At 43.5% G+C, this 19,580-nt stretch overlaps 1 long non-coding RNA gene and 1 gene segment (V, D, J or C); one reads left to right on the forward strand and one right to left on the reverse strand.

The window, feature by feature from the left end:
* LOC112628818 overlaps positions 1-18,166 on the reverse strand; it is a 1,133,279-nt gene extending 1,115,113 nt beyond the window's left edge. The window contains 2 exon segments of the C gene segment in view: positions 17,682-17,987; positions 18,073-18,166. Of these exon segments, the coding sequence occupies positions 17,682-17,987; positions 18,073-18,118 (352 nt within the window).
* On the forward strand, positions 995-13,747 carry LOC112628848. Its single transcript, XR_003120487.1, has 4 exons — positions 995-1,308; positions 1,395-1,430; positions 6,708-6,713; positions 13,736-13,747. It is a non-coding gene; the product is annotated as an uncharacterized LOC112628848 (long non-coding RNA).
* Positions 18,167-19,580: the final 1,414 nt, after the last annotated feature.

Below are 19,580 nucleotides of genomic sequence, written 5' to 3' on the forward strand. Positions count from 1 at the left end.
TGTTGGACCAAACGGCAGGTCTATTCCTAGTTTTCTGGGAAATCTCCACACCGTTCTCCATAGAGGTTGTCCTCGTCCACACCCTCATCAACAGTGTCTGAGAGTTGCCTTTATTTCCCATCCTCACCAACATCTGATATTTTTGAGTTTTTAATAATAGTCATTGCAGCTGGTGGAAGATGATATCTTATTGTGGTTTTAATTTGCATTTCCCTGATGGTCAGTGATGCTGAGCCTTGTTTATATATTTATTATCATTTCTATGTGTTCTTTTGAAAACGTCTACTCATGTCCTTTGCTCATTTTAGTGGGGTTATTTGGTTCTTGTTGCTGTTGTTGTTGTAGATTTGTTTGAGTTCCTTGCAAATGCTTCACATTAGTTCTCTGTCACAGGCAAAGTGTGCAAAATTTTTCTGTCATTCTGCAAATTGCCTATTCACTCTGTGGTTATGAAAAAAATTCTTTAGGTTAAGTCTCCTCTGTCCTTTTTGTGGGGTAACAGGAACCTTTCATGCTGAATTTTTGTCAGACAGGTTACAGCTTCTGCTTGCATGAACCACTAGCAGGGGACATGCCATTCATTAGTAAAGAAGAGGGAGGAAGACAAGGGTCTGAGTCAGGTGGGGATAAGAAGCCCAGGCCCGCTATCCTGGCTAACATGGTGAAACCCCATCTCTACTAAAACTACAAAAGATTAGCTGGGCGTGGTGGCAGGCGCCTGTAGTCCCAGCTACTTGGGAGGCTGAGGCAGGAGAATGGCGTGAACCCGGGAGGCGGAGCTTGCAGTGAGCCGAGATCCCGCCACTGCACTCCAGCCTGGGCGACACAGTGAGACTCTGTCTCAAAAAAAAAAAAAAAAGAAAAAAGAAACCCAGGCCCTGGCAGGAAAAGGCATCTCAGCCACTCTTTCCTGTTCTGCATTAATGGGGAGGGAGCACCCCTGAGAAGCAGCCTGGGTTCCTGTACAGGAGGCGCCCTGGGCTGTGTCTCTGTGGTCTCCGTGCACAGTAATATGTGGCTGTGTCCACAGGGTCCATGTTGGTCATTGTTAGAACCACCTGGTTCTTGGAGGTGTCCTTGGAGATGGTGAGCCTGCTCTTCAGCGATGGGCTGTAGCGCTTATCATCATCCCAATAAATGTGTGCAAGCCACTCCAGGGCCTTCCCTGGGGGCTGACGGATCCAGCCCACACCCATACCACTAGTGGTGAGTGAGAACCCAGAGAAGGTGCAGGTCAGCGTGAGGGTCTGTGTGGGTTTCACCAGCGCAGGACCAGACTCCTTCAAGGTGACCTGGGACAAGACCCCTGTGGAGAAAGCATAAGAAGATGAAGCCCACAAAGAAAAGAGCAGATGTTTCCCTTCTGAAGTCGTCCCTGACCACAGCACTCACAGGACGGGACGGTCAGTAGCAGGAGCGTGGAGCAAAGCGTGTCCATGGTGGGGCACAGGAGTCACTGAGCCAGTCCCGGTGCTCAGCTTTTCAACCCAGAGGAGGGTGGAGCTGGTGGAGATTTGCATCCCTCATCTGAGCCCTACTCTATGGGGTGCACTCAGGTCTCAGGACTCAGTAGGGGAGTGCATCTGTGGTGAGGCGCAGTGAGCCCTCTGGTGTGGACGTCCACATGTGCTCTCCATGGGGAACACTGTCTCATTTCAGGACCATAGCTTTCAGTCAAGGCTGTGACACTCCTGCTTCCACAGACAGGATCTTCTTGGATGCTCATGCAGGGGACATGCAACCTTCTGGTTTCAGTCCTAGAGGATGAGAGTAGAAATCAAGAGAGCTGTTGTTCTTCTTCCCTTCAAGAGAAATGACGGTGGGCATCTGGGAGAGCAGGGGGCTCCCCACAAGAATTCTGATCAAAATCCTCTTTGATTAGGGGAAAAGTAATGAATTTTTTAAAAAAATTTGGAGAGAATAAATAAAAAAACATTTACAAATAATTATATAAAGAAGTGTGTGCTTATCAATGTGTCTGCACACAGCTGCATTCCTACAGGCAAGTTCCAAGAATAATCGATGTTGTCCCTGTGCCCTGTCAGCTCTGTGGAGAGAGTAGGCTGCAGGCATGACTTCCCTTTTCTCAGCCCATGAATGAGCAGACGCTTTGGACAGGTAACTGGAAGACTCTTGAGGGAGCAGCTGACTGACTGGTGCAGCCTTGGTCTGCACCTGCACTGGATGTGGTCTCTGCGCTCACAAGGCCGTGGACACTCATCAATGCAGGTTCAAGGAGTTAACTGCAGAGTTATATTCACTTGTGGTTTTCTTTGTAACAACAAAGCTATAGATGATATAGTGGGTGGTCTCCTTAGGGTTGGATGCTGTCAAGTCAAAGAAGACAACCCTCAATTATAGTCAAAGGTTCTCTGGCTGGTTCCTTGCTGCACCTGCTCCTAAATGGTGATCTGTCTTGACTGAGTTCTGAGCTTCTCCTGCAGGTCCTCTGCTGTCCATGCAGCCCAGATAAAGGAGGGCTTGGGGATCTGCTTCTGAGATGCCCAGTCCTACATCTCATTCCAGGTCAGGAGCTCAGACAGTCCTGGGGGCTGAACCTTGGATGTCTCCTGTGAGACTTCACCTGTGCACTGAGCTTCCTTAAAGCAATGTGACAGGGTCAGCTTCATGGACCTTACTGAAGGTGATTTTCCACAAACATTATTGTATTTCGACTATATAATTAAGAAATCGTGTTCATCGGGGTGTAAGTGACTGACATACACACACACACACGCGCACACACAAACACACCCATAAACAGTATGGAAATTCATTTACATTTCCCAAAAACTGGACACATTTTGTATTATTCCTGATGAGTTCATACAAACCTGAGGTTTGAATCAGAAACTAAACGATAACATTTTGTATAACCAAAGTTACAAATCAATAAGATGAGAAAATGGGGTCAGAAAAATCAAGATTGAGTTATTACCTGCAGTCTAATGGTGATAAGTGACATAATGGAGCTGTGATGAAATGGGCTTCCAAGTGCTCTAATTGTTAAACTCTCGATTACAGCTGGCCAGCAATCTCTGAGAGTGGGGAAGCTAGAGTTCGCCCACATGGCATAGCCCTCTGACTCCATAAAACTTCACTGGGCTTCTCTGTAGGCTCAGAGGTGTGCAGACCCCTACCCCAGATTCTACAGTCAGACAAATCTCTGCTTTTTCCGTAGGGACACAAGAGATAGTGTGGAAGAGGGCCAGATGTACTCTACTCAAGGTCTCTGCTCATGGAGAAAAACCAGTGAATGTGGAAAATGCATGATCCCAATCCTTTGAACAATCCCTGTGAAAAACTCAACTCTGTGACAAGATGTCATGCAGAATTAAGAAATAATGCAACAGAAGTAAATGTGAAAATTACAATTGTGTGCAGGTGCACATTTTTTCATATATTTTTCAATAAAATACAGTAAAAGCAGATGTTCTCTATAAAAATTCACAAACGGTGTGTTGACCCTGAGAATGGTGACCCTCCCTCCCGCCACAGACAGGCAGCAAAATGCAGGTGGATCAGCTTCCCAGCAGCTGCTTTCTGACATCTGTGGCATGGCGTGTGCTGAGGCCCATGTCCTGTGGTCTACTCTAATGAAAGGACTGACTCCACAGTGATTCCTAAGGAGAGCCCTCTGTTGGAGTCATAGGGATCCCTGAGAGGTGGCCCTGACGTACACGAGACTCAGTTATCTTTTGCAGCTTCCTTGCATAGCACAAAAATATAGGAACCTTCCACCCAATCCTCCCTCACTGTCTCCTTCACTCAGGGATGTGCTTCCATCATATGCCATCAGCTTCCCAGTCTCATTCCACCCCCGGTGCATTTTCACTCAAGGGGGTGAACGTACTTCTCATAACAATGCAGGGAAACGTCATTCCATCTTGGAGCTTTCTGCTTAGAACAGGAATAATTGCACAAATGTTAGGAGAAAGGGGTCCCAATTCGGGGAAAATCCACAGAGTAAAACAAGTTTATTACACAAGTAAAATAATGAGACTGGCTACTCCAGAGGCAGAGCAGCAGTGTGGGCTGCCGATTGTCAATATTACGGTTATTTCTTCATTATATGTTAAACAATGGATGGATTATTCATGAGTCCCCCAGGCAATTCCTGAAGCTGAGTGTGCCTCCCCACACCCCCGCCGCCCACCTCGTCCTTCTTAGACCACACAGGAAACTTCCTGATGTTGCCTGGACATTTGTAAACTGTCTTGGTATTGGAGGGTGTGTCTTTTAGCATGTTAATGCATTATAATTAGAGCATAATGAACACTGAGGACAAACTGAGGTCACTTCAGCCACTGTCTTGGTTTTGGAGGGCTTCGGCCAGCTTCTTTACTATAAGATTTATCAGCAAGGTTTTTATGACCTGTATCTTGTGCAGACCTCCTATCTTACCCTGTGACTAACTTACTGCCTTAACTTACTAGGAATCCAGCCCGGCCGGTCTCAGTCTTATTTTCCCTAGCCCCTATTCAAGATGCAGTTGTTCCAGTTCCAAAGCCTCTGACACACACAAAAAGTAGCAAAAGTATTTATGAGCACGATTATATTGCCAAATAAAAAATAAAATATCATAATGACAACTATCAATTTTACCTGTCATCTTGACTAGACCACAGTCTCATCTACTGAATCACACACGAGCTTAGGTGTTGCTCCTGTGGCATAACACAGGTGTTAGGAGAGTCTGCCATTATGTTTTCCTCAGTCATGAAGAGTGTTCAGATATTCGAGGTGGGGCTGATTCAATCAGAGCATAACAGAAGACGACGGGGCTCCGTGGTGGATGGCAGATGCAGGTCTTCCCAGGAATTCCAGCCTGTCTTTCCTGAGGGCCAGCAAGACCTGAGGCTGCCTAGCCAGACCCTACAATTATTGTTACCCGGAGTTCACATCCTCAGCTCTCCTCAAAGTCACGGGTGAGAGTCCAAACTCTGTGACAGTGTGAGAAGCACAAGTTCAGCTCTACATCAGTATCACATTGGAGAAAACTAGTATTATTCCCTTCATGACTAATGTCCACTTCATTTCCCAAATGCCTCCATGCACAGAAGACAACAGAAGTGTCCAGGCAATAGTGAGTGAGAAAGTCCCCTCAGCCTACCCAGGTTCTGCAGACCCGAGGCCTGGGATTTTGACTACAGAAAACACATAGTCTGTTTTTAAGGCAGCGAAGAAGAAACGGAACTGTGAGAATCAAGTCTACAGAGAAGGAAAATGGATTAGCAGAAAGAGAGTCAACTGAATATGTCTGAGTCAGACGGGCACAGTTTTACAAGACGAGGGGGGATAGCTGTGAAAACCAACAGGTTTTAAGGACCCCGACCCTGGGCGAGCCTCTCTCTTGGCTCCTATCAGAACTCAAAGCCCGTTCTAATCAGAGATTCCCATGGAGGTCTCTGCCCTGGTCTAACTGGAAAAAACTCTCCAGATTTCCCTGGGATTCCTCAGGACTCTTGTCCTGTTGAGCACGAAAGGATTATTTCTGCCCCCAAAGTGACACCCTGGCTTCTGTGGAGGTGAGGATGTGTCTTCCTGTTACAGAAAAAAAGAAACAAAAAGGACAAAAAAAGTATTGCATTTACAGACATCACATGTTAGTACAGATTGTAAATCTGGAGACGTTCCCTGGGGAAATTTGACAATGAGGCAGCCGCAGACCATGACAGAAAGCCAGGCCTTAGCAGCACCGGCTCCTGCCCCGGAGACAGCCCCAGCTCAGTGTCCGGGCGCCCCCTGGTGGTCACGGGGACCCCTGCAGGGAGGTTTGTGTCCCGGGCGCCCCCTGGTGGCCCCGCGCGCCCCTGCAGGGAGGTTTGTGTCTGGGCTCACACTGACCTCCCCTCACTGTGTCTCTAGTACAGTAATACACGGCCGTGTCCTCGGCTCTCAGGCTGCTCATCTGCAGATAGGCGATGCTTTTGGAATCATCTCTTGAGATGGTGAATCTGCCTTTCACAGACGCGGCGTATTCTGCTGTCCCACCGTAAGCTTTGCTTCTAATGAAACCTACCCACTCCGGCCCCTTCCCTGGAGCCTGGCGGACCCAGTACATGTAGTAGTCACTGAAGGTGAATCCAGAGGCTGCACAGGAGAGTCTCAGGGACCCGCCAGGCTGGACCAAGCCTCCCCCGGACTCCACCAGCTGCACCTCACACTGGACACCTGCAAACAAAAAGACACCACCCTGGTCAGAAACTGCCACTCATATCCACAGTTAGCCTCACTCATGTCTCCTCACACTCAATTTTTCTACTTCTCCATGAATCACCTTTCAAAATAGCAACAAGGAAAACCCAGCTCAGCCCAAACTCCATGGCTGGTGGTTTGTGTTCAGTGCTGATCACCAAGTGGAAACTCCTGGGAATCCCAGGCGGGGTCTCTTCTCCCAGAGGTGCAGAGTCAGGGCTGGGCTGGTTTTCATCAGCAGAGAGAGGACGGTATTTGCATGTCTCCTACTATATAGCAAGCTCTGGGGTGGGACGCCTGAGGAGAAGGCAGTACCCGGATAATATGACTGTGCCTTGCAGGAATTTGGTGACAATGGTGGTACTTGGAAAATATGCTGTCTTATTATAAAATTATGCTGTGATAAACTCTTTGAACTGATAACCCTATTTTATTTTTACACATTTGTGTAAATTATGTTTTGTCGGAGTCAATGGTTTCTCCATGAAGTAAACCACACATGGAAAAAGGGCAAAGTATGTGTCTAAGAGCTCCTGTCTGGGATGAGTAAGCCCAGGTATCTGAGGCTGTGCTCCTCATCACTGGCCACGATTACCCCCTGAACCAACTCCAGGACACAGCTGCGGGTGCCTCGTGTGGTTGTGGAACCCACTTTCTGTAGTGAGAACATGTGTGATTTTGCTGTATTCTAGCATTCATCTAAAATATGGTGAGAACTAGGGTTAAGGCAGATAAGTTCTTAAGTATTTCTGAAATTTAATATACATTTTTCTGTCTTTCTATCACGCCTTTGTTGTCTAAATTTCCATTTGTTTGCTTGTAATAAATTTTGTAAGTTTTAGTTTACAGATAATAAACTTTCACGTATTTAAATTGCACAATTGATAAATATGATGTAACCATCATTGTTATTAAGGTGGACAAGAGAATTCTCAGCATTTCTTTTTGTTCTTCTACACTGGCAAATCCTGATCTATACATTGCTGCCAAGTCATTTAGTTTATTAGAATTTATAGAAATGATATAACGCAGTATATATTCTTATTTGCTTGGCTTATTTTACTTAACATATATTATTCGATATTTTACCTTGTAGTTGGATATAGCAGACATTTATTTATTACAAATTTTGGGTAACATTCTAGCAAACAAATGTACCACAATTTGTTTTTCTATCAAGCAGCTGAACAATATTTGAATGTTTTATTATTCTGGGTCTTACTAAAAATCTGCTACTAAGCTTGGAAATGCACATAGAAAGGGAATATATTCTTATTTTTTACAACTGCATCAACAATAACATAAACATAGAAGATGGAACTTTGCAAATTTTCTTTAATGCTTTCAATAATTAATGTTTCAAAACACACAAGTGTGAAGTTCAGAGAGAAGCAAGTTCTTATAGAGAGTAACAAGAAATTTGTCAGCCTACGCAGTTTGTCAGCCTAGCTTGTCTTTCTTCACTCTCTGCTAAAATAGGCTAGAGACATTAAGATTAATACGTAACAAATTTGAAAATTAGAACAAGTCCCAAGTGAAGTCAAAGTTACTGTGTGGTTAATAATGTGGTAGACAGGAGTCATGGCTGGATACTAAAAGAGTGTTCACATCTATTTTATCTAGATTAGTAAAATATTTTGCATATCCATTAGGTAATAGTCCCACTGAGAGCCTTGATTTAACATTATTTCTTGACGAATAACACCTTGATAATAGAAGTGGTGGTTATTAACTAATAATTTATATTATTAGTACAAACTTTCATTTAGGATAAATTCCTCTATCTGATGGAAAATCAGCCCAGAAGGCAGAAGTTATTGCACTTGTTAGAGATTGTCAGTTAACTAAAGACCAGGATTAAATACAGATGTCCAACAGTAGTACAGAATTTTAAACTGTGCTGCAGGCAGAGGAGGTTGTTAAATCTTCTGGAAGCCCCATCAGAATGGACCACAAGAAAAGACACTTTTAAATAAATTCTTACATTCTAGAGACCTCACATATAAATTTGAAATGGAATGCAAGCAAAGAGAAAAAAAACTAGTATGGAAACTAGAATAATGTTATGGCGCATCATTTCTACAAATTTTCAATCTTAACCTGGTGCGTAGTATTATCTAAACGTAGACGGCATTGCCATTGTTCATATCATACAGGATCAATCCCACTCACAATATTCTTAATATGTTGAAAAAATGGCATCACTAAATTGAAAAAACATAACAACTTTAATAAAATATGGAAACTCTCTTGGCCAAGAGTTATCCCACTAGCATATGGCATCAGGGTCCCTCCCTCAGGACACAACAGTTACTACCCTATAACTCGGGAGATGGAAGATACAAACATTTAGAAATTTTACCCTCATTGCTCCCCTTCATCCTATTGCATGCATGTGTTACATAATATTGAAAGTAATTTTTGTATTATACTCACTCCAATCACCAAAAGTTTAAGGTTGCCTTTTTATGTCTTCTAACAGTATTTTGTGATCTTCAACCATGAAATTACATATGTTGGAAAAAAATCAGGAAAAATTCTGCTGTTGAAACAAATCAGAATAAATTTTATCAGGTAGTATTAACCAAAACGCTGCAGAAAAAATTAAGGCAGTCAATTCTTGGGTTGATATTTTGCAACTAAAGAATCAGTTCAGATGGAATGTGGTGGCTCATGTCTATAATTCTACCACTTTGAGCAGCAAAACCAGGGGAATCACATAAAACTAGGAGTCGAGACCAGCCGGGCAATATTGAAGACCCCATTTCTATGAAATAATTTTTTTAAACAAATCAGCTGGGTGTTATGGTGCACTCCTCTAGTCCTTGCTACTCAGGAGGCTTATAAAGAAGGATGGTGTGAGCCAGAAGTTCAAGGTTACAGTGAGCTATAGTTGACCTACTGCACTCCAACCTGTGTGACACAGTGAGAGCCTATCTCTAATTATAACAATAATAACTAAGAATTTTACACAATTGTAAGGCATCTCAAATAGAAGGTATTAAACTGAATATCTTCAGGAATCCTCTGGCACTTGTGATGTTTTGGAGCAGACAGCTCACCTAAGACACTCAGAATAAGCGGATGATTTTAGATAGTGAAAAGCCTCCACACAAGACACTGAAACAGGACTCTTGCATAATCCCCTGCCCCGTGCCTTTCACCTCTTTCTCCTCATTTTCCTCCTTTTCATTATGACTTGCTTATTCTTCTTGTTTTGCATAGACTTGGTTTTTGTCTACCCATATTGGACATTGATATACTTTTATTCATGTTTTTATAGTAGCTACATAGAATAAGTCATCAGACTATTGTTTTGATGTCTGACTGCTGATAACTAAAGGCTCATTCCTCCATCATCTCCTTTCTTTCTGACATGAGGTGAATCTAGTTAGCAATCACAGGAACTCCCTCATTTGATGCCATTTGGAGGTTCAAATCCCAGAAACTCATTTCTGTGAGACAGAACCCTCACTTTGCCTCCACCACAAAGCCCCTATAGGAACCCTGAGCTAGTCTCCTTTCTTGCTCTATTGTGCCATTTTGGACATTCCTGAGAGACCAGCACTACTCTCCGCAGACACCTCCAGAGGTAATTAACCTTTCCATATTCTTGTGGGGGAGTGTGCGGCACCCACAGATGTGACATCCACACTACATTTCAGTTGAGATCCCTTGGACTTTTTATGGTGTCAAATAGAACAAATGCTGTGAGCTTGGTGTCACGGCTCCTAACCACAGGACACACCTGTTCCCTGAACCAACTCCAGACACACACAGCTGGACATGCCTGGTGTGGTTTGATTAACACCCATTATATAATGAAATCATGACAATATTTTGTTGTATTCTAGTGTTTCCCTAAAGATATAGGTCGGCTTAGGGTTTATTCATGTTTATATCCAGGAGTCTTTGATTTCTTATATATATTTAATTAAACCTTTAATTATGTGTTGAGAAATTTAAAATTTCTTCAATTTGATGAGTGAAGTCCTTATGCCAATGTTCTGTGATTTTCTTTTTTTATTTCTCATATATTTTATTCATTTCTAACTTATTTTCTACCAAATTATGTGTGTTTAAATTTGGAATATTTTAATGAGGTGAAATTAGCAAATAATAGACCTCCCATAAGGTGTACAATGACAAATAGTGACATAACCATTACCTTTCTCAACACAGGAAAAACTCAACTACCCTCAAAATTTCCTCTTGTTTTCCTGTAATTTCTGGTTCCTACACCTTCCCTTCTCACCCCATGCCCAGAGTCTACTACTGGTTTGCTTTATGTAACTTTAGATTAGTATTAATTTTATAGAATTTATAAAAGAGGACTTGTATGTATGTACTTGTATTCATTTGTCTTATTTGACTCATCATACGTACTTGTGAATTCACCCTTGCTGTTGAGCATATCCAGCGGTACCTGATTGTAACAGTGGGTGTTTTTCCAGTGAATGAATTTACCACAGTTTGTTTATGATTAAGCTGCTGATTGATATTTGGATTGCTTTCAGTACCTGGGTATTTTTTTTTAAGTTGTTGCTATCTTAGAGAAATACACAGCTGAGAAACACAACATTCCTATTCTTACAGCAATATGAACATCAGCTAAACCAGAAAAGCTGCACTATAATAAATTGTCTTCAATACATCGGGTAATTGAAGTTGTAGAACTTTGTGTGTGTGAGAGCTTGTGAGTGAGAGAAAACGGGGGAAGAAGTGAGAAAGAAGAGAAACAGATCCTACATAATTGACCATAATTTGTGAGGTGCTCAAATAAATACAGGGACTCAGCGTCTTCAAGGAAAAGGTCCACATAAGATGGAGAGGACGTCTCGATGCACCTACATATGGTTATATGTTCATATAAATTCCACTTTCTAATAACACAAAGAATCACATACATGAGAATAAATTGGGTGACCAGTGGTGAAATATGATGGTGATGCCAAACCCCATCTCCAGCACCTTGTCCCCCCATTGCACCTGCCTTGATGTGTCCTGAGCGCCCCCTGGTGTCCTGAGCGCCTCCTGCTGTTCCCGAGCTTCCCTGCAGGGAGGTTTGTCTGGGCTCATGATGTCTTTCCCTCGCTGTGACTTTGGCATAAAAATTCTTGCTTGTGTACTCTTTGCTCAGGGAGCTCAGCTGTAGGAAGAAGCGTTTTTTGGATGTGGATCTGGAGATGGTGACTGGACTTTGAGGAGCAGGTTGGATTGTGCACTCCCTCATGACCTGGGCACCTGATTCGCTCCAGTCCCTTCCCTGGGGGGCTGATGGATCCAGCTCCAGCAGGAAGCACTGGTTGTGATGGAGAATGCAGAGATGGAACAGGTGAGGGAGAGGGTCTGTGAGGGCTTCATCAGGCCAAGAGTGCACTGAGAAACACAGTTGTTGGCATGCACAGGTTCTGAACAACACGTTGAAATTCACAAATATACATATTTTGATGAGAATGAAGAGTTCTTTTTTTTTTTAATGTCTTGGTCCACTAGAGAAAATAGTAGATTCTGAGGATAGAATTAGACAAATATATGGTCACATTTTTTTCTTCAAACTTTCAACCAAATAAGGAAGAGAAACTGCTGTCAGGATAACGGGCATTGTGTTATTAGCTCTATCTAACGTAACAGTGATTTTCAGAATAAAGTTGACATGTGACAGCCTAAAGGATGTCCTAATACTGAATCCAACATTAGACCTGAGCAGCAATCACTGGCAGTGGAGGTCTACTTACGTGAGGAAACATCTGACTCTGCAAACTTCACATGGGAATCTCTGCAGGCCCTTAGTTGTACAGGACCCTCTCCTCCCTCAGACTCAGAGTAAGGACAATGTGCTCTTTATCCGGGGGAAGCGAGGATTAGCGGGTGGAAAGAACCAAACTCACTCTAATCAATATCTCCGTACTTGGACAGAAACCAAAGTTTAAAAGAAACCATGAACTTGGGGTAAAGTAGGAAATCACAATTGTTTGCAGGCTGCCTGCTTGCTTCTCCGGTCATCTAAGAGAACCAAGTATGACCAAGTTTTCTTATGTACATTTCCATAAACGGTGTTTCCACTCTGAGAACAGACCTCCCATACCTCCAACATCAGGGAGCACCTGGACCAGGCACCCAGCACAGCTCTCTGACATCATCACCCAGTTTTTGACAAAGAGACACCTGGAGCTCCTCCCAAACAATGACTGAGCACACAGCAGATTCCTGATGGGCAACTATGCAACAGGAAGAATGAATGGCCTAGATGGACTTACCTTGGACCACTGCGTTGTTAGGAAGCTCCATCAGACTCCCACCCTTCTCCAGCACTCGTTGTGAGATTGACATAGTGGACTGGCAGTGTCTACAGCCTCACCCAGCCTCCCACACATTTTTCTGCCTCTTGCCTCTCCCTCAGACTCCACCAGCTCACCTCACACTAGACACCTACAAATATAGAGACATTTTGGTCAGAAACTGCCACACATAATCAATGTTTTTTTTCACTCATATCCACTCACACTCAATATCTCTAGTTCTCCATTATTTGCCTTTTAAAATCGCAACAGGAAAAACCCAGCTCAGCTCTAACTCTGTGGTGAGCCATGTGTGTTCAGAGCTGATCATCAAATCAAAACTACGGGTAATTCTGGACTGGGGCTCTTCTCCCAGAGCTGTAGGGTCAGGGCTGGGATGGTTTTCATCAGGAGAGGGAGGGCCCTATTTTCATGGCTCCTCCTTTGTAGCAAATGCTGAGGTGGGAATCCTGAAGAGAGTCCAGAGCAGATACGAGACTCCTGGAGGGGTTTAGCGGTGATGGCAGCATTTGGGAAAATATAATTTCTTATTATGTGATTTTCCCATTAAAATTACTAAGCACATATTCTTTTGTTTCTATTTTATGTATTTGTAAAAATAGAAATATAACTGTATTAACAAACTTTAAGAAATATGAAGGGATAAATAGAAAACAATAAAAGAGAGGAGACTTCAATACCTCATCCTCGATCATGTATATAATGTCCACAAAAAAATTCTTAGGAAGCCACTGGACTTAGACACCACTGTTGGACAAACTGACCTAATAGACATTCCAACCAAGTGCAGCGTAATACGCAGCTTCCCATGCACGCAACAGATACTCTTCATGATAGGTTATATGTTAGAGAAAAAATGACTCTCAGCATTTAAAAAAGTCATGCCAACCGTTCTCTAACTTTTTCAAAAATTCATGAGGTGCCAACCTTCTAAACTCTTTCTAAAAGGCTACAATTACTATATTACCAGTAATAGACAAAGGCAAAAGAAGAAAATTCAACCTCAGACAAATATTCTTAATATATACAAACAAACTACTCCCAAATAATCGTCAAGTAAGCTCTACAAGATTTTGAAAGGATCATACATCATGACAAACTCAAATTTATTTTTGAGATGCACGGGTAATTCAATATCCTCAAATCAATAAATTTGGTGTGCTAACATAAGAGAATAAAGAAAAAAATGCCATTAACTTCTCACCAGACACAGAAATAACATTTAAAAATACAAGATTTTATAATAAAAACTCTAAAATGTAGGATCAGAAGAATATAACCTGTACATAATAAAAGTCATTATGAAAAGTCATACATATTATCATACTTAATAGTGAAAGGTTAAAATATTTTGCTATAATATCTGTAACACGATAAGAATAAACTTGAAGGCATTTTACTTCCAGATTTAAAAAGCAATTACAAAAGTAGAGCAATAAATAAATATACAGTGAGAACTCAGAAATAACCTGATGTATCGATGGCAAACTGATTTTCAGCACGAGAACCAACAATATACGATCAATAAATCAAAGTCTCTCCCTGAGAGGGTGTTGGAAAAACTGGACTTACACATGCAAAGAATTAACAATTTTAGGTTAGAATAAACACAAAAATGAACTCCAAATGGGCAAAATAGTTAAATGTATAGCCTGAAATTGTAAAAATTTCCCCACCTAAAAATAATATTCTTAACGATTTCCTATATTTCACATTATAGGCACAGACAACAAAAGCAGAACTGAACAAGTGGAACTCCATCAAAACAAAAACATTCTGCACAGCATGGAAAAAATTCCAACCTACAGAATGGGAGACTATAATGGTAGCCACATATCTGAGAAAGTGGTAATATCCCAAATATACATGCATCTTCTACAACTCATTAGCAAAATCATAGTTATCTAAATGTAAAGTTGTCAGTATTTCACCTTGAAAAAACTAGGAACATAGATCTCATGTTAAATGTTCTTTTCTATGGGTGATCGTAAGTTTTACGGTATACATTGTTAGGGTAGATTTTGTAGTTATTCAATCCAACACTAATATAGGTGGTACTGGTGAATGTACTTAATAGATGTTATTAAAACCATCATCGGCCCATCATGGTGTTTCACAACTGTAATCCTAGCACTTCGGGAGGCCCAGGCAGGTGGATCACCTGAGGTCAGTGGTTGGAGACCAACCTGATCATCGTGGAGAAACCTCACCTCTACTAAAAATACAAATTAGCTGGGAGTGGTAGCACATGCCTGCAATGCCAGCTACTCAGGAGGCTAAGGTAGGAGAAGTGCTTGAAACCAGGAGGCAGAAGTGGCAGTGAGCTGAGGTCGTGCCACTGCACTCCAGCCTGGGCGACAGTGTGAGACTCTGTCTCAAAATAAATAAATAAATACATAAAATAAAACAAAAATAAAAGCTGTCATCAGCTGAGTCTAGGTTATGTAGACTGTCATTGATAAAAATGGGTGGGTCTGATTCCATCGGAGCAGAACTGGAGAAAGTGAAATTTCGTGGTGATTCAGCAGCTTCACCTCTTTCTGGAACTTCCAACCTGCACTTACTGATGGACGATCTTATGGACACTGGATATTCCTAGACATCTCCAAAAATTTTCAACCTTTATTCTCACAGAAAAGTGGTGTGTTCATCTGTAGTGTGTCAACCCTAAATAACGGACAGAGAGAGACCCTAAAATAGAATAATACTTATTCTAGGACTGTATTACAATGGAAATATGTATGGGTGCCTTCAGGTTGGTAATGGAAGATGAAGAATGAAGAAAAAATGTGGAGGGTTACACAAGCCGTTTGGAGATAATTATCCTGGGCCAGAAGAATCAGTAACAAGGGTGACATCGGTGTGAGGCTGAACAAGCAGTTGCTGGGCAGATAAACTTGGAGAAGTAACTCTTAAGGTTGTGGTTGCCTTTGCGCAAGGTTGTGGTTGTGCAGAGTCTCTTGACGATAGTTCTGTTACCATCAAAGAACCGATCCAACCTCGTCGACGTCCATGGAAGGAGGGCTTAAATGTTTGTTCACAGAGAATGGTGGCTTCTGTCAGGATTCTCAGGGCTTTCAGAAATAATTTGTAATAAGAAATGTCATACTTTGTTTGGAATTGATTTATTTTTTATAATTTATTTTCCTCCTCTAGGCAGCACCACAGAAGAATGTTCTCAGAATCCTTCCTGATCCTCTGAGTTCCTGGTGCAGCTCTTGGAGGAAAAGCCTGCGTGGGGAGGGAACCCTCCTCGTGTGCAGCCCTGAGGCTGTCCCGTGACCTCACCCGCCACTGTCCTTCAGTCACTTCCTGAACAGTTATGAGTTAACCTTCCTGAAACATGTGGTATTTGGCAGTGTCTTTCCCAGGTAAGGAAATACTTCCGTTCTGTTTATCCCTGCAGGCCCCTGTCCCTTTCTGGAGCATAGGCTGCAGTTGAGTGTGTGGTGGTGGATAATTAATGGGGGGAGGTTTGTGAGCATCTTGTCACCTTCCCGAGTGCGCCCCTCACGGGGTTGACACTGACAAGCGCGCGATGGGCTTGCTCAGCTGGAGGATGGCAGGCGTTTTTGTAACCTGTGACCCCCGTGAGGCTCTCCCGCTGCAAGACCAGTGAGACTCAGGCCTCTGGCTAAAGTGCAGCCAGCAAAGGATACAGTGCCCGACCCTGAGAGCTCCTTCCAGGTGCCCAACCACTTTGTGAAGGAAGCTTTTTCCTGCCTGGATCCTACAGATGTTTCTGCATTTTCTGCACAAAGGACTTTGATCCAGAAACACCCGCCAAGAGCTTATAATGATTTGAATCCAACTGTAGGGCTTTATTCACGAAGGCCCTCGTGACCCAAGTCTCCACTTCTCATTAAAGGACATTAATTATGGGATTCACCAGAAGCTGCTGGTTTTCCGAGGCACAGACCTGCCTCTACACCAGTGTCCCCAACCTTTTTGGCACCAGGGAACACTTTGGTGGAAGAGAATTTTTCCATGGATGAGGGCGGCCGGTGGTTTTGGGATAAACCTGTTCCACCTGCAATCATCAGGCATTAGATTCTCATAGGGAGCGCTCAGCCTAGATCCCTCTCATGCACAGTTCATAATAGAATTCGATGGGTGCAGCAAACCAACATAGCACATGCATACCTGTGTAACAGACCTGTACGTTATGCCCATGTACCCTAGAACTTAAAGTATATACATCCATATATATACACACATATATCAAGAATTTGGCTCGTAGGAGAATCTAATGCACAGCTGATCCGACAGAAAGCGGAGCTCGGGCAGCAATGTTCGCCCACCCACACTCATCTCCAGCTGTGTGGCCCGGTTCCTAACACAGTACACACCTTAATGGGTCAACAGCGTGGGGACTGGGAACCCCTGCTGTAAATACCCAGAAACCTTACCCTTGGGGAAGGGACACATAAAACCAGGAGAAAGGGGGGCACCAAGTCGATGTACATTTTATGGATCCTTGAGGAAAGAGTGCAAGGAGGAACAGCCCCACCCACTTTCTCTCGACCTGGCATCGTTCCCAGTGACCCACCTGAACCTGGGGTGCTTCAAGATAGTTGAGGCTTCTCACACCAGGGAACACCACAAAAGGAAACCACCAATGTGTGTGTGGAGGTTCATCGCTGTGACTGATTTGTGACTCTGGTGCAGGGTGTTGATAGCAGAGAAGCCCGAGCACGACGTGGGGGCAGGAGTACACGAGAACTCTGTTTTTCCTACTCAAATTTGCTGTGATCCTACAACTCCTTCAAAATAAGTTCAATGTAAAAGGAGGGGCAAAGATATTTTGGAAGAAATTTCGGCCACTTCTTGGAAATTATATTTAGTCTTACCATGTGATCAAGCAATCCTGTTCCTAATGGTTTACCCATCCGGTTTTAAAATGTATGTCCCCATAAAGCCTCCATGGGAATGTTTGCATCGGCTTGATTGATGGCTGCCTTTCCCACTCTGTGAGTGTTACTTATAGGGTGACAGTTGAAAATACTATTTCCTATATAATGACAGTGTATACATCTTTCCATTGCTTGTTTTACTCAATTACTTAACCCATTTTCTGAACATGTTTAAACCTCACAAATGCCATCAACTTCTCAGTCCCAGCACAGCTGCCTCCTCCCTCAGCGTTTCTGACACTCTCAGGATGTGGTTTTCACACTGTGCCTCTCGCACAGTAATACACGGCCGTGTCCTCAGATCTCAGGCTGCTCAGCTCCATGTAGGCTGTGTCTGTAGACGTGTCCGCGGTGATGGTGACTCTGCCCTGGAACTTCTGTGCGTAGTCTGCTTCACCATCTTCAGGATCAACACCTCCCATCCACTCAAGCCCTTTTCCAGGGGCCTGTCGCACCCAGTGCAGGTAGTAGTCGGTGAAGGTGTATCCAGAAGCCTTGCAGGAGATTTTCACGGTGGCCCCAGGCTTCTTCACCTCAGCCCCAGACTGTACCAGCTGGACCTCGGAGTGGGCGCCTGTGGAGAGGACAGAGGAGTGAATGAGACACCACTTCACTGGACCCAGTCCCCTCATCAGCCCTGGAACTGAGGATTCTCTTACCTGTAGCTGCTGCCACCAAGAGGAGGAGCCTCCAGGTCCAGTCCATGGTGAGGTGCTGTGCTCTGGGGGCGTCTGTAGGGGAGGGATGTGGTTGTTGTGTGATGCTCTCTGGGCAAGGACAGATCTGTATTTACTTCGGTAGACACCAGTGCATTTGCGTATTCATGAGGCAGGTATTTCATAGCTCAAGCCAGCCCATCCTGGGGAAGAAGATAGGTGACACGTGGACCACGCCACAGCGGGATACAGAGCTCCATGCCATGATCATTGGTGAATGATATTTGTTCTCTGACATGCCCAGAAGTCCATGAAGACAGAACTCCTATCACAGAAACCCAGAATCTCACAGCACGTGGTCCTCAATGTGATTCCCTGTTCATACGGGTCACTGTCAAGGTGAACTTTCCTGAGCCTTGCCCTCTGCACAAACAACTTCTGGGATGAGTGTGTCTCCGGATATTAACACCCATTTAATTAATAAAACCACCCCTCAATTCCTGACTATAAATACAATTGAAAGACCTAGACATTTCTCCTGTTAAATCAGGTGTGCATTAAATTATTGGGTTAGGTATAGGCTGCATATACAATAAAATATTTAAAGGCACATCAGTACTTGCTAAATTCTTATTTAAATGTTAGGTCATTATTGCTTTGAAATAAGGAACACTCATTTCCTGAGAGAAAACCCTGCCCCAGCCTCCTGTGCACCTGCTCCAGAGTTGGATCCTGTGCTGCGTGCTCCCTGAGCGCCCCCTGCAGCTCAGCCCCTGTCCTGCAGGGAAATTCCTGCCTGGGAACTTTTTCCTCCTATCACAGAACTGTTTACTCCCAGAATCTCAAGCCCAGTAGGAAGTGGCTGTGCCCCGGCTCAGAATGCTCTTTCAGTGACAGCAATAGCTTCTCCCACCACCTCTTACAACAGAAAATAGGCCTTAGAAAACCCAACATAATCTACAGGGAGACCTCAGCACAGCAAGCGAGGAATCACTAAAGCCACCAGGGAGCCCCTTCCCTGGAGCTCCAGATGCACTGATACGGTCCAGACACATGGCGAGTCCAGGAACTGATGGGGACTTTGGGGGATCCTCTTTCTTTTTTTTTTTTTTTAGGATTCTGTGGTTGAAGGTCATACCAATCATAACTTTACGCACAGTCCCTATATCTCAAAGCTCCCCTTACACACACTCACAGTGGCATATTTGCACAGTAACGGGCCTCGAATTTGACCTGCTTTCCAATGTCTTGGCAACGAAAAGTGTTTCCAACACTGACCCTAGTCCTGGTTATGTTTGTTGTTGTTTTGTTTTTTCCAAACAGAGCTAAAGCAAGTTCGGCACTAACGGAGATTTGGAAAGTGCCTTCATGTTCTCTTTGCCAGTTCTCACCTGCACACCCTGCGGATGCCCCATGAGAGGTAAATCTAATGTCACTGAGGGAGGGGATGTGACCTTGGTCCTGAAGCTGTTGGTCTAAGAGGTTTTAAATCACTTCACTGTCCTTGACTT

This window comes from Theropithecus gelada, chromosome 7b (genome assembly GCF_003255815.1).
Source record: "Theropithecus gelada isolate Dixy chromosome 7b, Tgel_1.0, whole genome shotgun sequence".
Taxonomy (NCBI): domain Eukaryota; kingdom Metazoa; phylum Chordata; class Mammalia; order Primates; family Cercopithecidae; genus Theropithecus; species Theropithecus gelada.